Source organism: Melospiza georgiana, chromosome 3 (assembly GCF_028018845.1).
Source record: "Melospiza georgiana isolate bMelGeo1 chromosome 3, bMelGeo1.pri, whole genome shotgun sequence".
In the NCBI taxonomy this organism is placed as follows: domain Eukaryota; kingdom Metazoa; phylum Chordata; class Aves; order Passeriformes; family Passerellidae; genus Melospiza; species Melospiza georgiana.
Window position 1 is genome coordinate 52,500,428 of NC_080432.1, and position 16,104 is coordinate 52,516,531.

The 16,104-nt window shown below is 39.8% G+C and overlaps 1 protein-coding gene across 2 annotated transcripts in view; it reads right to left on the reverse strand.

Moving 5' to 3' along the window:
• RPS6KA2 (ribosomal protein S6 kinase A2) overlaps positions 1-16,104 on the reverse strand; it is a 274,831-nt gene that overhangs the window by 44,401 nt on the left and 214,326 nt on the right. For both annotated transcript variants that reach the window (XM_058021118.1, XM_058021119.1), the window contains 4 exons: positions 14,950-14,987; positions 14,102-14,244; positions 7,147-7,217; positions 6,233-6,321 (listed from right to left, as the gene is read on the reverse strand). In XM_058021118.1, coding sequence (XP_057877101.1) covers positions 6,233-6,321; positions 7,147-7,217; positions 14,102-14,244; positions 14,950-14,987 — 341 coding nt within the window. The remainder of the gene's footprint in view (positions 1-6,232; positions 6,322-7,146; positions 7,218-14,101; positions 14,245-14,949; positions 14,988-16,104) is intronic.

Consider the following 16,104-nt stretch of genomic DNA (forward strand, 5'->3'; position numbering starts at 1 on the left):
TTTGGGAAGATCAACATTACAAGCAGCTTTACAAAGGCCTTGTCAGCTGAAGCCTTGGTAAATCGTGATGTCTGCTCTCCTTGTGTACAAGACTGTTATCAATGTTTGTCAAAATTCAATGATCAGGAACTGCTCCCTACAACCTGCTTAACATTCACTGATGAGTGGATATGGGAAGCAAACACTTTGTAAACATAACATGCAGGCCTGCTGGAAAACAGTGAAGAGGGATGATCTCCTGATTAATTCCCCATCCCAGTACTCTTTCAGTACAGGCAAACACAAGTGATGCACATGAGGATGAACAATCCTAGCCTGCAATACAGAATTATGTGTTCAGAGGTGATCAGCCCCACTGAGGAGTCTGTAAGTTGTGACAGACACAGTTCTAGGCAAACACAACATGAAATCAAACCTTAGAAAAAGAGGACAAAAGTGACAACATCATTGCACTGTCACTGTGTAAGTCTGCTGCATTTCTGCAACTGGAGTATAGACTGCAGCTGACATAGTCCCCTGTAAAATGGTATACTGATTAAAGTTATGAAAAATCAAAAAAGGCCAACAAAGAATGTTATGGAATGACTGAGTGAATCAGGACCTTTCAGCCTGGAAACAGATGACCAAGGAAGTATAAAACAGATCACTAAATGATGCCAACAGGAATGAGGTTCAGAAGAACCTGGAGATGTTTCCTCAGGAAACAGACAGTTGTGTGATGTGGAATTACTTGGAAAAGATGATGTGGTGCAAAATATCCTTATGGGTTCATGGGGAGGCCAGGAAAGTCTGTTGAAAAGAAATCTGTTGAAGATTACTTCATCAACAAACCACAAGCGGCTCAAAAAACCCCTTGCTTGACCTTAAAACAGGAATGGGGTAGGAGAAAATTTGGGTGAAGCAACATATGTTTATCCTGTTCTTACTTGCCCCTAGGCAGTTGTGGTCCATGGGCACTGAACAAGAAAAGAAGAAGTCTTAGAATAGGACTTGTTCTATTACTTCCCTAGCATACTTTTGTTCAATGAACAGTCTGAAGTCTGCAAGATCCCCTTGGCAGATTCATTTTGATTTCATCAATGCCAACAGAAAGACAAAACCAACAGAGTTGCTCTGAAGAGAATTACATTAAGCAAATCTTCTGAAAAGAAATATCTGTGAAAAGTGCTTTGAGTTCAGTGGTGGCAATTGGAAACTGCAATGTGCAGTAAATGTCCTTTACCACATCAGGAGGAAACCCAAGTGCCAGACTGATTTTGCAGGGCTGGGATAAATGTTCAGACACTGTAAGACACTCATAGCATAAGCTAGACTGAGGATAATTGCTAATGCATTCCATTTTCTCTGCTCTGCCCCTTCCCCAATGCTTCTGTTTTCTCTCTTGCTTAGCCTAATGGACATGTCATTGTGTGTTGAGAATGACATGCCTTTTTTTCAGATCATCTATTTGAAAGACACAGTTTTTGCCACTGTTGTTCTTCCTTTTCCCACAAACCTACAGAAATAAGGACTAAGAAAAAAAGTTCACCCTCAGCTACTTCTTTTAGTGGGGGCTGCAATGTTTGGTAAGAAATGCAAGCAGACAGTTGAGGCAGACCTTTGTTTGAAAAAGTTTCATTTCCCAGTTGGGGCTATCTCAACTTTGGCACATAAGGAATATGTTGTAAAGTGCAAGGGCTTAATATATTAAAGAGATTTAGGATAGCAATAGCCTCATTTTGCAAGGAGTGGCTCACTTCCAATTCTCAGCAACTGATTTTAGGCTGTGGAGAAGGTTCAGCACTTCCTGCAGTTTTTATTCCCTGACCTTCCCTGCCATGAGAATTGCTGGTGCAGCCCACAAGCCCTTCCTGGACTGTGTGCTGTGGCTGCAGGCAGCAGCCTGTGGCCGGGCCCTCTGTTCAGCTGTGGCCCAAGGGTGCATTCAGGAACAGCTCTGGGACAGCCTGATCCCACTGCAAAAGTCCTTGGGAGACACTGGGCACCAGTGCTTATAGTGGAGTCTCTCTGGATTTGCTCAGTGTCTTTCAGCCACTCATCCACCACCTGCAGATCTACAGGGGTACTGAGAAGAGATGTGCTTTCATGGAGAAAAGAAAAGCACTGCAGAGGCCATGACTGGAAAGGCCTGCTGCATGGGGATGGGCATTTCCTGGCACACAGATGGGAATTCAGCAAACATCTGAAGCACAGCATGCGCCAGCACACTGCACGAGCACAAACCTTTCACCTTCCTCAAGGTTTCCAGTGAGTCTGGGGTTTTTGACTTCAACTTCAATTTGGTAATAATACCTATCAATCAAGAATAATCAGCACAATCAAACTATTGCCTGGAAATATTCTTATATGCAATCCAGTCCCATGAGGGTCTGAGAAGATAAATAATTATTTCAGATCAAATTGCCAGTTTAAATGTATTATGGAGTGCATTTATATAAAAGCAGGCTCACATTACTAAGTGAGAACTTAATTATCTAAGTTTTATGCCTGCAATAAAAGTGCCTGCAAACAGTAAGAGTAGAATGTTTTATTTTTAATTAGTTTTGATTACTGAATCATTATGGCCAACACGAGCCTTGAAATATTAAGGGGGGAAAAGAAGACCTAAGAAACCTGAAAGTTGATTATCTGGATATCCAAATTCATCAGAAAGAGTTTCTAGCTTTTCAGTTTCAGATAATAAAATTTTAGTGTCTCTACAGCTTAAGAATCTTTTTAGTGAGCTAGAATTATTGAGGTGCTTTTCTAAGGTTTAAAAGAAAGCTTTACAGTCACTCTGACAAAGGTGAAAGCTGTTTTCTGTTTGAACTCATCATTTTAAAAAGTTAAATCCTGAAGTTTTCTATGTGCCTAAGCAGAATATATCTTACCTGAGAACATGGGATTGAGAAAATAGTAATGATTTCCTTGGCTTTTACTCTGAGCCTATGGGCATATGCTTTTATTTTAAACTTTCTTGGCTGTGCTTCTCAATTATAAGGACCCTGGACACCTTCATACTGCTCAGCAGCGTAGGGAGTTTGTTAGATAATATGTTTTTTATATAAAATAAATTTTTAATTTTTATTTCCTAAATAATAATGTTAAATAATAAGTAACTCATTTATCCACCCGAGAGATCCAGGCCTTAGAGCAAGTCTCTTACCTAGTTCCTGGAAATGTAACAAACTAACACTTTTATCCTAAAGTTTTACTTCTGAGTGCTTACTCCTTATTTGTCTGGGCATTCAGTTAGTTTAAGAATTTAAAATTATGCTTATCCATAATCTGAAATTTGTTAGAGCAATACTACTAAAGCAGTGCTATGCAGATTATTTGTACAGCAAATAGGCTCAGAAAAGAACAAAAAGTGCCCAAAAACAGGGATACCAAAGGAAGATGTCCCATTCCTTAAAAATTTGTCACAAATATTAATATGGGAATCAGACTTAAAAAGAGAAGCGGGTAAATCAGATTACTAAGTTTCTTTTCAGTCTTGTCTAACTCGCTTCAACCCTAATATTTCTTCCATTAATAATTCAAAGCTTCAAAACACAATTTCAAAGCAAAATTTCAGAATACATCATCAATCTTTATTTCTGTTTGTTAAGACACCAAAATCAAATGGCAAAAAGAGCATCTTTTATCTTGCAAATGTTTAAAATTGGATTTTGGAACTAAATGCACTTTCCATATTTGCAGATTTATGAAACAATGTCTGAAATAGAGTGTTTGATCCAGAATATGGTTCATTTATTTTAGCATGCTTCATTAATTTTTGTAAGATTTTTCAAATTGGGATGTCTAGATCTACTTTTCTTTAAATATTTTTATTCCTTTCCCAGAAAAAGCTAAAACCACAAGGCTGAAGCAGTCCTTTTATCTACTAACTGCAGTTCAGTATTTAGGCCAACTATTCAAGCTTTTCTTCTTTTGCTATCAACAGGTTCCTTCCCATCTTCCTTTGTGCTGATTCTCGATCAGTTGAAACAGAGAATGCCTTCAGGAGCTTTCCACTCTTATCCTTGAAATAGTAAGATCTATTTTTTTGTTACCCTTTAAGATTTTATTTCCTTGGGCATTTGTATTCATTCTTTCTTTCTTTCTTTCTTTCTTTCTTTCTTTCTTTCTTTCTTTCTTTCTTTCTTTCTTTCTTTCTTTCTTTCTTTCTTTCTTTCTTTCTTTCTCTTTCCTTCTTTCCTTCTTTCTTTCTTTCTTTCTTTCTGTCTTTCTTTCTGTCTTTCTTTCTTTCTGTCTTTCTTTCTGTCTTTCTTTCTTTCTGTCTTTCTGTCTTTCTTTCTGTCTTTCTGTCTTTCTTTCTGTCTTTCTTTCTGTCTTTCTTTCTGTCTTTCTTTCTGTCTTTCTCTCTTTCCTTCCTTCTTTCTTTCTCTTCTTTCTCTCTTTCTTTCTCTCTCTCTCTCTCTTTTTCTCTCTTCCTTCCTTCCTTCTTTCTTTCTCTTCTTTCTCTCTGTCTTTCTTTCTCTTTCTTTCTCTCTCTCTTTCTCCTCTTTCTCCCTTTCTCTCTCTCTTTCTTTCTTTCTTTCTCTCTTCCTCTCTCTCTCTCTCTCCTTCAAGCCTTCCCAGTATTTCAATACACCTCAGATTTTAAAAACTTGACCCCTAGCAATTCCCCATTATTAAAATATGAGGGCTAGAATTTTTTTGGCTAAAACAAAATTTTAGTGAGCAGTTTTTTAAGGACTGGTATCCAGACACTCCCACTGACTTCACTGGAGCTCCATTTGGATGGATGGCAACTTGTAAGAAGCCACAAAACATGCAGAGCAGCATAAATCCAAGAGATGGAGACAAGGAGGAAACAGCAGAAAGAAACAGAGGTAGGGACTGGGAAAAAGCTCATATTTGGTGCAGCATCTAATTTTTTGAAGAGAGATTAAACCTAGAAATCCCAATACTCTATTTTTTTCAGTGTAAAACAAATTTCCTGAGAGCAATTGAAAACTGCTGAGAAAATGTGTTTTTCTACTCTCGTGTTGGCAGTATATCAGCATACAAGGCTACCATTTAGATGAAGAGGTAAAACAAATGGGAAGGCATTCCCTCTTGGGCCACATGGATCCCCCTGGCAGGAGAGGGGCCACAGTGACACAGTGACCCTCTGCAGGACTGGCTCCCCACTGCCAGCAGCCCTGGGCTTGAGCGGGCTGTCCCCTCATGCCTGTGGGGAACAAGGACAAAATCTGCAGTGGCAGTCATGCCATAGGCATTGTCCATGACCTCATCAAATGCAATTAATTTCTTAATAAAACCTGTAAACAAAGGTACAGATGACATCAGATACATTACCCAATATATACATTAAGTTTATCACAATCTAAACAAAGGATGAAGACACACTGATGCCCTAAGATTTTAGCTTTTATATCTTTCAGTCCTATCCTGCATCAGTGCATAGGTCTAAACTCCATATAAAGTGCAGTTAACTGTCTTCATGTTTTGCTAAACAAAACAATCCCTGTAGTCCTAAGATCCAAGGACACACCACAGCCTCAGGCCCCAAAAAGTATAAACAAAAGTGAATTGTGGGGAGTGAGCTGGGGGAATATGGCTTCAGTACCTGAAGCTGTAATTGGAGAATTAACCCCTGATATACAAACAGACCAAAATTATACTGTCTGAAAAACTCGTGACCATTGTCCATCTTGGATGTAGCCTCTGCCAGGCTTTTGCACTGCCCAAGGTGTATCTATGGAAGACCTTTAATAAATGCCCACTTTATTCTCTTAACTCTGTCTAGCCTCTGTTCTAGGTAGCCATTCCAAGGCATCAACATCAGTAAAAAGGAGATTATGTATTTGGGTAATAAAGAATAAAGTCAACTGCAAGAGCTAACAGAACAAGACAGGACTGAAATGCATTTGAGAATGGGAGAGATGAAACCTGAGATTTGCAGCTAAATTATACAGATTTAAACCACACTTGTTTCTCAGTTCCCTGTATTATCATACACATCAGGTACCTTAAATCATTCATAAAAGCTGGCAGTTCACTCACTCTCTTTACCAAAACAATTAAACACAAGTTAATATATCCTGTTTTAGATTTCAATGCTTTGCCTGTACTCCTTACAAATTCCTCTAGTGATGCTGAAGGCTCACTGTGCCCTGGCAAGGAATGCCAAATGCCACTTAATGAGGAGGATAACCACTGGAAAAGATGAGCTGAGAGGCACAACTCACCCCCTGACAAGGCAGGGAGCACATAAGGAATGTGCTGACCAAACCACACGTACCTAATCTGTTGGAGGGGTTCCTTTTGAAGAGGGCTCGCAGCAGGCTCTGGGCTTCTATGCTCAAAAACTGTGGCATTCCCAGCTTGGCTCTGAAAGAACACAACACTTGAAAAAAAAATAGATTTTTCAAGCTTTTTTTCCATCCCAATGTGGTGGAAACAGCTGAACTGTAGCAATCAGGAAGGGCAGACACATGAAATCCGTGACCAAAGTCTACCTAAGCATAACGCAGAGTGAGAAGGTGATCTTATTCTGCTTATCTTAAGGAAGGTTATACCACTGATGTCTCTAGAGGTAGAGCAGCTTGAATGAATCTCATAAAACTTTTGCAACCTCAACAGCTAATTTTCTTACAGAATTTTTTCACTTTTTCAGTTTGCTAGAATAAATTAGGGAATCAAGAGGAATTTAAACAATCAAACAATGAAAAAAACGTATACTAAACTGCATACTGTTTAAAGAGAATAAAATATTTGTCTTGGCCATTCACCACTGCACAAAAAAAATGCACTAGAGTGCAAAGCTGAGCTTCAGATACTTTTGTCTCCATTTAACATTAAATGAATGGGACACTGCAAAGGAAAAGATTTGAAACTTGGCAACAGCAAAATATAAGATGTCCTGCAGAAATCTTACTTTCCCACATTCTGAGGATACTGACATTGCCACAAAAAGTAAGATAAATTTGTTTTGTAGGTCCTCTCAGTAATTCACTTCCTACTGTTTAATCTGAAGGCAATTTTAAACACAGGCATCAGCTTTGCAGGTCTTACTAAATTCACACTTTGCATGGCTTTGGAAAGTTCATTACACCCATCATTATTCTCTACTCATCAAATACTTGGGTCCTATGGAGTCTCCCAAGGGTAGAGTTAACTCACAGTTAGAAGAATGAAAGCAGTTTTGATACTCACTTGAGAATGAGTGCCATTGTCTCCTTTCTGTCTTTTCCCTGGAAGGGTAATGATCCCGTCAGCATCTCAAACTGTGGAGTAGCAACAAAATGGTAAATCAAATGTGCATGGGGATGGTCTGCATAGCTGACCACATCCATCTTCTACTTCCAACACAACTGAAAACTAGAGGAAAAGAAATGATCCGACAACCTGTGCACACAAAAAAATGTCACAGCAAGTCTGGATGACTTTTCCATTCCAGAGATGTGTTACAAACTGTTTACACTGATTGTTGTTGTCAACTTTTGGTATGTTTGGGAAGAAGTGCCACATATGGTGCTTCCTCCAGCATCTGTTTTATGACCAATGAGGTATTTGGCTTGGAGGGACTCTTATCCTACATGGATATGGCTCTTCTTAGGTGTTTGGCATGCTCTACCATGCAAGGAAAATGGATTTGATATGCCACCCCCCACCTTTTTAGGTTGAGTCAAACCACCTCTCTGATTGTGTATTTGCAATGCTTAGAGATGCCTCTCCAATATTTTGCAGGAGAAACAAGACTAAACCTCACATTCTCAAGGCTTCTGAGTGTGCCTTTTCTCTCCTGTTTTGGTTCCTCTGGCTGTACTCAGTGATGAATCTCATAAGTGTCACATTTAACCAAACCCAAATCTCAAAGCAAAACTCAACAGTCATCATCAATTATTTGCCTAAGTCAAGTGCTGAAACATCAATCAGTTATGGTTCCTTGGAGACACATTAGTGCTTTCAGTAAATTTGACAGGAATTTCACATCTGTAAGACGTGAAAAAAAAGACAGAACCCCAGCTGAAGAAGCTTGCCTAACTTGGGTTCAGCACCAGGTCTTTCACACAGCTCTCACCATGGTGTTTTATGGAGTGGCAGCTGCCTTCTCTGACTGAGGGAGGCTGAAGGCTGTGCATCACCAAACATAAAGACATCAAGAACATAATTCAGCTTGGACACAAAGGAAAATTGTGCCCATTGAGGGTAAGTTGAACTGTTACTTGTTTGTGTCTGTCACTCAGGCTTTGGATCTCTTCTGCTATAGTAAGCTAATTAATTAGTGCAATTAATTAATCTAATAATTAATACCCACTGCTATAAGCAAATACCTGCTAAGGCAGGAAAGATTCTTCTAGCTTTACATACTTTTGTACCTTATCCCACAAGAAACCACAGCGCTCCCAGAAAGCACATTTGTCCTAAGAAAGATTCTTTCATTACCAAAACTTGTGTCAGACTGCCCCACAGCTTGACCCTTCCTCTTGCCCAGATTAAATACAGCTATACCAGAAGAAAAATATAGAAAACAGAAGAAAACTAACGGTGAAGCTGCTATGCTAATTTTGGGAGAAGGGGAGAGGAGATATTTAGAAGCCAGATAACTAACTAAATATAGTTAATTGAAGGATTAATCTTCATTAGTAACAAATTACCTCAAGGCACTAAAATGCATAGTAGTAACATAAATAAAACCACTTTAAACAAATTTATATGGCTGCCAAATATAAACAAGATTTGGCAAAACAAATGCATTCACTTCTGCTTGGGTTAGGAGAGGCAAGAAAAGACCTTCCTGGTGGACCTGGAGGAAAGCAGCTCGTTTTCTACAAAGAAACATAATGGGGGAGAATTTTTAAACCTGCCTAGATGACACTGGAGCTTCAATACCATTTTCAAAGTAATTCTGTCCTATTACAGCCTAGTCCTGATAAAATGGGACTCAGTGAAGGGCAGGGAACATGGTTTCCCAGGGCAGCAGCAGAAATGGTACAGATTGTACCAAACCCTCCTCATGATTTCTAGAGCGTTTATGCTCACGCTAAGTACCTAATGTTCACTGACACTTGCTCACATTACTTTGTTATTACAATAAATCTAATTTAGTGGCACCAACAATGGCTGCTATGTCTCATTTATGCTGGCATAAATGGGCTTGATGCTGCTGATGCAGGTGATACAGATAAAAGCAACAGCTTGGTCTGTGACTATGTGGGAAAGGACTGTAGTTCCCACCCACCCCAATATCCCAGGAATACCTGCAAATGCACCATGGCTGCAAGGGATGGAAACAAGAAGGAAGGAATCTGGAAGAAACTTAAGGTACAGGAGGGAGCAGGGGGAATGACTGCTATGGAGGCTGCAGGAAACATTCACTGTGCTGCTGTAATGGCCAGCACTTTGTTACCACATCTCCAATTGTGCAGGCCTCATGCTGAGATGAATTCAGGTTCAGAAGAAATGCAGTTAGCATCAATATTTAAAGTGAAAGGCAGCCATGTAAGTGATGTGTACCAGAGCTTTTCACTTTAATGAACCTAGCTAAGCAGCATCTGCAAGAAAGCACTAGTTTCTCAATTGCAGTCCTGACTAAATCTGTTGAAGGTTCAAAATGAAAGAACAAGACTGAAAAAAGATTGAAATTGTTCATTTCATCAGTTAAAGCTATCATTTCACTGCACAGTGCCCTGTTTTCCTGCTGATTTTTCCAGAAAGTCAAAAATCTTGCTAAACCTGACAATGAAAACAGAAGTGAGAATATGCTGCTCACATGCATGCACACAAATAGAGGGGGGGTCACAGAAGGTTGACAAGAAGCTGAGACTAGAGGTGAATGAACTCTGCAGTATTTTTGTCTATTAAAGCAGTCCCTATAGTTTTGCTGGGGGGCTCAATTTTCATTTTCCCTACTTCCCAATCTGTGGAAATCATCTGTTTGCTCTTCCATCCCACCAATTCACTTCCCAGGTGTTTTTGGAGGGCCACCTTCTGTTAGACTTCTGAAGGCTGCACCTCTCTCCAACCTTGACTTTCTTTCTCTACCAAAGCAAGTGCAAGAAAGGCAAATATTCTTTGTTCCAGTTCAGATGCCTATTTAGAGAATCACAGAATTAGGCTCAATGGGCCTCTGGAGTCACATAATCCCTGCTGAGATCTCAATATACTATGCAGTGACCCCTTTCTCTAGTTTTCAGGGCAGTCTCCAATTTCAGTAGGCAAAGCATGAGCACCTCCCAGAAGATATACAAGTGGGAAGACCTTGGCAAAGAATGTCGCATTTACTGAGGAAATTCAGGATTCAAGAAGTGACCCAAGAAGGTTATTGGAGAAGATAATGAGTGAGAAAAAAATCCTCAGCCTGGGTAACGACCACAGGAATTTTCCTAATGGATGGAAGGAGAGCAGGTTGGGCAAATTACTTCTGCCCAAGTCTTCTGAAGTTTGTGAGCACAGGATAAAACCCAGAGTTACAAACAAACTTGAAACCATTCTGTTTTGGAAAACAGGGAGAGACACTCTCATCAGAGTGGTCAGGTTGTCCTCTCAACACTTCCAGCCATTTTCCAGGTATCTGAGAACTGCTCAAGCACTCAGTTTAATATTTGTAAAATGCATTGAATATTTTTCATTATCTGTGTGTGTGAAACATAATGAATTAGTGCTCACAAAGGGTTGAACCCCTTAACATAGCAACAAGCATAACATACAAAATAATGTTCAGGAAGACAATCTCTTGCACTGGGAATAAAAAAAGGGTAATAATAGAATTTTGTAAAAGAAGATTGATACTTTGATGTCTTTGATTTGTCCAATGTCACAGTACAGTTACTACAAAATTAGTACAGAGCTGAATATTTTGGATACCAAAGGGACATTTTTTTTTCTTCTGAAGACTTAATTACTTGCTGACACATATGAACACATTTTTTCTGGTTTGGGACTGCTACGAAGTCATCACAGCCATTTCTCTAATTACATTCCCCTCTCTGCCCACATTACTCTCAAAGGTGTAGAGTGGTTTTTTTCTCAAGAGAAAGAGATACAACTTCCATGAGGTCTGTCACCTTGTAAATCAGCTGGTAGATGAACTAGAGAAGCACTGCTTTGTGAGGCCTTCCAAGGGGTTTGTACATGTTAGATCAGGCAGACCAGTTTATCTGGGCTTCAGAGATGGCAGCGTGGGCTTCAAGAGTCTTGCAATGGAGCTTCAAAGGTATTAGTTCGACATCCAACTTTTTAACAATTGTACATCAAGATCTCTTGATGAAATGCTTTTGCAGAGTATATCCTATCCAAAACCTCCAATGCAGTGAGCAAGATACAGAAAGGCAGAAAAGAAAAACTGTCTGGTCATGATAAAGCACATAAATTCAGCAGCAGAAATTATAGAAGTGTTTCAGCAGTCATCACCACATACTAAATGAGAAGCAGGGACTGTCCTTGGGAATGCTGGAAGGGGCGAATTTTAAGATTTATGTACCTGCTCACATACAGTAACCTACCATAAAAAAAACTTAAATAAACTGAGCAGCAAACAAACAGAGCAGGTAACAGTTTCAGTTGTGTGGCCTGTGTCAAAGACCAGCTGGCAGTAAATGAAGCTGTGCTGTTGTTGACAGTAAAAATCCTGGTGAACAGCAGTTCACAAAATAATTAATGACAAAATTAATAAATAAGACCAGAACTTCATCATTTTCAGAAAAGTTTGTTTTGTTATTAATAATCGCAACATGCCACATTTAAGGAGTGTGCAAGGATCATTCAGTTTGATTCTAGTCTGTGCCCTGGTCAGTGGGGGTTGGCAAGAGAAGCAGCAATTCCTCTTCACAGAACAGAACAGAAAAGAGAGTGTTTGGTGGCTCTGATGATGAGGAAGATACAGGCCATGCTATAACTATAGGCATAATACGTTCCCTTTTTTGATTAACAATTTTAGACATGAAAATTACACTGTCACATACACTTCTTTTGAATCTATGTATATTTCATCAACTGGTGTATTTTCTTCATCTATTTTACACCATACTGCAAAGTGCTTAGGAAGAAAAGCTAATAAATAATTTGAATACAATTTAAGTTTATTCAGTTTTTCAGACTGACCAAAAAAAAAGCTTCCATAATAGAACATACATGTGACAGAACAAGGAAAACAAGGAGAAAAGAGCACAGGGAAAGACAGAATCAGAAAATTCTCCCAGCTGTTCAGTGTGTGGAAATAAACGTTTTTTGGTCCCAACCAGATAAATGTTGAAAAGGAAAAAAGGTTGAACTGATTGACATATTTTTCTCTAAGATGTCTGGTAACACTTAAAGGCTTAAAACATTAGCTTGGAGTTAAAAGGGTTTTACTTCCTTTAATTTATCTCCTTTTATAGGGATTCTAATGTGTTGAATCCTTAGGGGAGAGTTGAAAAGAGGAATGGAAAGGAAAAAAGAAAAAAAGAAAGCCTAGCAAAACCCAGGGAAGAACAGTCCCGTTTATTAAGAGTTTATTAGCTGGTGAAAGAAGAACAACCACATGCACCATCTTTTAATGGGAGACAAAGAGTGAGAAGACTCAGCCATTCACCAAAAACAAATATATAATAAAAAAGTTAAAGGGTAGGGATAGATTTATTCTGTGAGACATACTCTATTGATTTTTGTGAATAAATGTACATAGTTTAAGAGTGCTGAGTATCCCCAAATGGATTTGTGGCCACAGGAGGTAAGGATATTCCACTCCTTTTATAATTCAGGCAATAAATTACAATATTTATGTAGATTTACTGCTGCCAACCTGCTAGATCAGTGATGTAGGCCCTCCCCAACACAAACTTTCACCGTTTTTCACACTGCTTCCTATGCTTCCTCTGGTGGCATGAGTAGCCCACTTCAGGTGAACAAAATTTAAACATATTCTATGGATTTTGGTATGCAGTGCAACACATAGCTACCAAAACCAGCCCCCATACCACAGGAAATGTGTCTGTATTGTAAGAGCACATTGCTATGCTAATTTCTGCCTCTGGTTCTGGTGAGGTGCCCTGTGAGCCACAGCTGGCTGGGGATGGCCATGCCCTGAGCACAGGGGGGATGTGCAGCCTGCACACCTCAGGAGACAGCAGCACCAGCTCTGCTATCCCTGTGAGAGCAGCCTGGGGTCTGGGCTCAAGGGACAGCACCACGCTTGATAAAACAACGCTTCCAAAAACTTACAGTGTTCATACAGCTTTGAAAAAACATCACAGCGTCACAAACCAACTTCCTGACCTTTCCTTCATCTACCTCAGCAACAACAGCACACAGACTGAAGCGGCTGGAGGGGTGCAGACTGAAGGGGGGACAGGTTAGCATCTGAACACGTCATTTTAAAAGGCTGGCTTGAGGAGAGTGCAATACTGTCGCCCTGATGTTTTAAGATTTTCTAAGCCTTCTGATGTTTATATTCTTGTAATGGACTTTCTCATACACTTTATGTAAATAACTTATTGTTTTGCATTCCATTATAGAAGAGAAAAAATTTGATAGACTGTTGGTTTGTCCACTGTGATTGGAGAGGTGGGACTTGCACCCTCCAATCCACTGTCTCTTTTGGAAATCTATAAATGCTGGAGTCAGAAAAATAAAGGCCCCTTGTTACCTTGGTGTGACAGTGTTCACAGGGGTCCGAGGATGAGGGAAGAGGCGAGGATCTGACTCTATGTTTCAGAAGGCTTGATTTATTATTTTATGATATATATTATATTAAAACTATACTAAAAGAACAGAAGAAAGGATTTCATCATAAGGCTCGCTAAAAATAGCAAAAGAAAGAATGATAACAAAATCTTGTGGCTCAGACAGAGAGTCCAAGCCAGCTGTGATTGGCCATTAATTAGAAACAACTGCATGAGACCAATCACAGATCCACCTGTTGCATTCCACAGCAGCAGATAATCATTATTTACATTTTGTTCCTGAAGCCTCTCAGCTTCTCAAGAAGAAAAATCTTAAAGAAATTATTTTTCATAAAAGATGTCTATGACACTTCAGGAAGAGCAGCAAGTCCGCGCTGTGTTGTTTCACGTCCTACAGTGACACAAAACCTCTCTGAAAAACCTCCCTGACACTGCAATTTTTATCAGAGGGATCTGAAGCCTCCCCCAGCCCCCCCTGCAGCAGATGAGCAGAGTTTGTGCCTTACCATGAGCACGCCAAAGGACCACCAGTCGGCACTCTGCGTGTGCCCGCGCCGGTTCACCACCTCGGGGGCCATGTACTCGATCGTCCCGCAGAACGAGTACGCTCTCTTGTCGTGGTCGATGGCTTCCTTGCTCAGACCAAAATCTACACAAATTGAAGCAGAACAGGGCTCGTCAGCTCTCTAAAAATTATTATTTTTGCTTTTGCTGGCTTAAATTTTTTGAACAAAACACGCCAACCAGCTGGTGAAGTGCCCTCCTGTCCCTGTGCCACAGGCACGAGTGTGCTGGAGCCCTGCCTAGGTGGAGTTCCTGGCACTTTTTAATACACCCTGAAAATATGAATATTATTTTCCCTGTGCAGAATGAGGCTCTGGCTCAAGGCAGAAGGTAGTTTAAATAAGCAGATATATACAGCTCAGGTTTGGTGAAGGCAATGCTAGCAAGGATTCCTGTGCAGCTGTATTCCAAAGTACTAGGAATAATAATCTCAGATTACACCAGTGAAAAGGTTGGCTGGACAGTGCCTCTAGAGTGGGAAAGGGATGTCTTTCAGCCATCCTCTGCCTGGATCAAATAGTCATATTGGAAGCATCCTTCCATCCACAGTGGCAAGCAGCCAAACCTGTCTGCTTCACATCAGTCAAGAGAACAATTTTACCAAGAAAATGCTATGTTCTCCATGTGCTGTGCAGAAGAGGGGCTGACAAACTGACAGAGAAGCTCAACACTCAAACTGTTCTGGCTTCTAGTTTTTGTAAGCAAACTCCTTCCAACCAGGATGCATACAATACACTGTAGGAAAAAAAAAATCAGCTTATAAGCATAAAGTTTTCTGTTTCTCACATACCTGTTATCTTAATGTGACCCTCTTCATCAAGAAGAATGCTATAAATCAAAAAAAGAAACATTCATTCATTAGCCAGGCACAAAGTGCAGTTAAAAAACATGAATAAAAGATGTTTAAGTCAGGTAAGGAAACATTGCAAGATTCAAATACTTATGTCCACAAAACCTTAGTGGATTCTATGGCTCCAGAAAGAAAAACGAACCTCAAAGTTCTTTTTAATCTCATGTCTGAAGCATGCACAGCTTGAAGCAGTTCCATGAGGAGCCTCCTCTGTCCTCCACAGGATGTTCAATCAAGGTGGGCATGCAAACAGAGCTCAGGAAGAGCAGGGTGCTCAAAGCCAGCAGCTGCAGGGTTTATGCTTCCAGCAGGAGAAGGAGCTACACATTTCCTGTTCTTGTCATAAGAATAGGCAATCACACAAATAATCAAGGCTTGGACTCACTGGACATAAAATTAAGTCCAAAGATTCATGCTGAAGTAATAAAAGTCATCAGAGAGCACAGTGACTAGTCACAGCCCAACTGCATGGATCTCAGCCTCTGCTTTTTTTCAGTCCAGAGCACAGATGAAAATTCAGCCTGGAAGCCAAATTCAAGTGTTCTCACAGTTGCCACCTGCCAACATATTTTTTCTTAACAAAGGCACTCCAACATTTCTGTAGATCACAAAAAGCCGTGCTAGTTTTTGTGGAAACAAGAAGGAACACTGACTTTGAAAAATGATGATTTTGGTAAATAAAAACTGACATACTAATGAAGGTGATCTTTCTTCTGGTCATTTCTTTCTGAGTCCTAGTTACACTCAGTATATTTCTCTTTTTAAACTGATCTACCATGGTACTAGCTATTTTTATATTCCTCTTCTCTTAGAGAATCAATTTGATATAATTATTCAGGAAGAAAATATGACAGAAGTGAACCAAACATAATGGGCTATACTTTTTGTGAAAAGTTGTGTCTGAACTGAAACATAATTGAAAAAATATGCTCTTCTGTCATGCATGTGCTTAGAAAAATCTGTTGTGCAAGTCATCAAAGGCCAGCAACTAAGTCAGTACCATGAGTCCAATAATTAAAGCCTTTTCTTCTCAATAAAGCATCTTACCTTTATTCTTTCCCCACATTTTTGTTGAACACACAATTTTCAAGTATT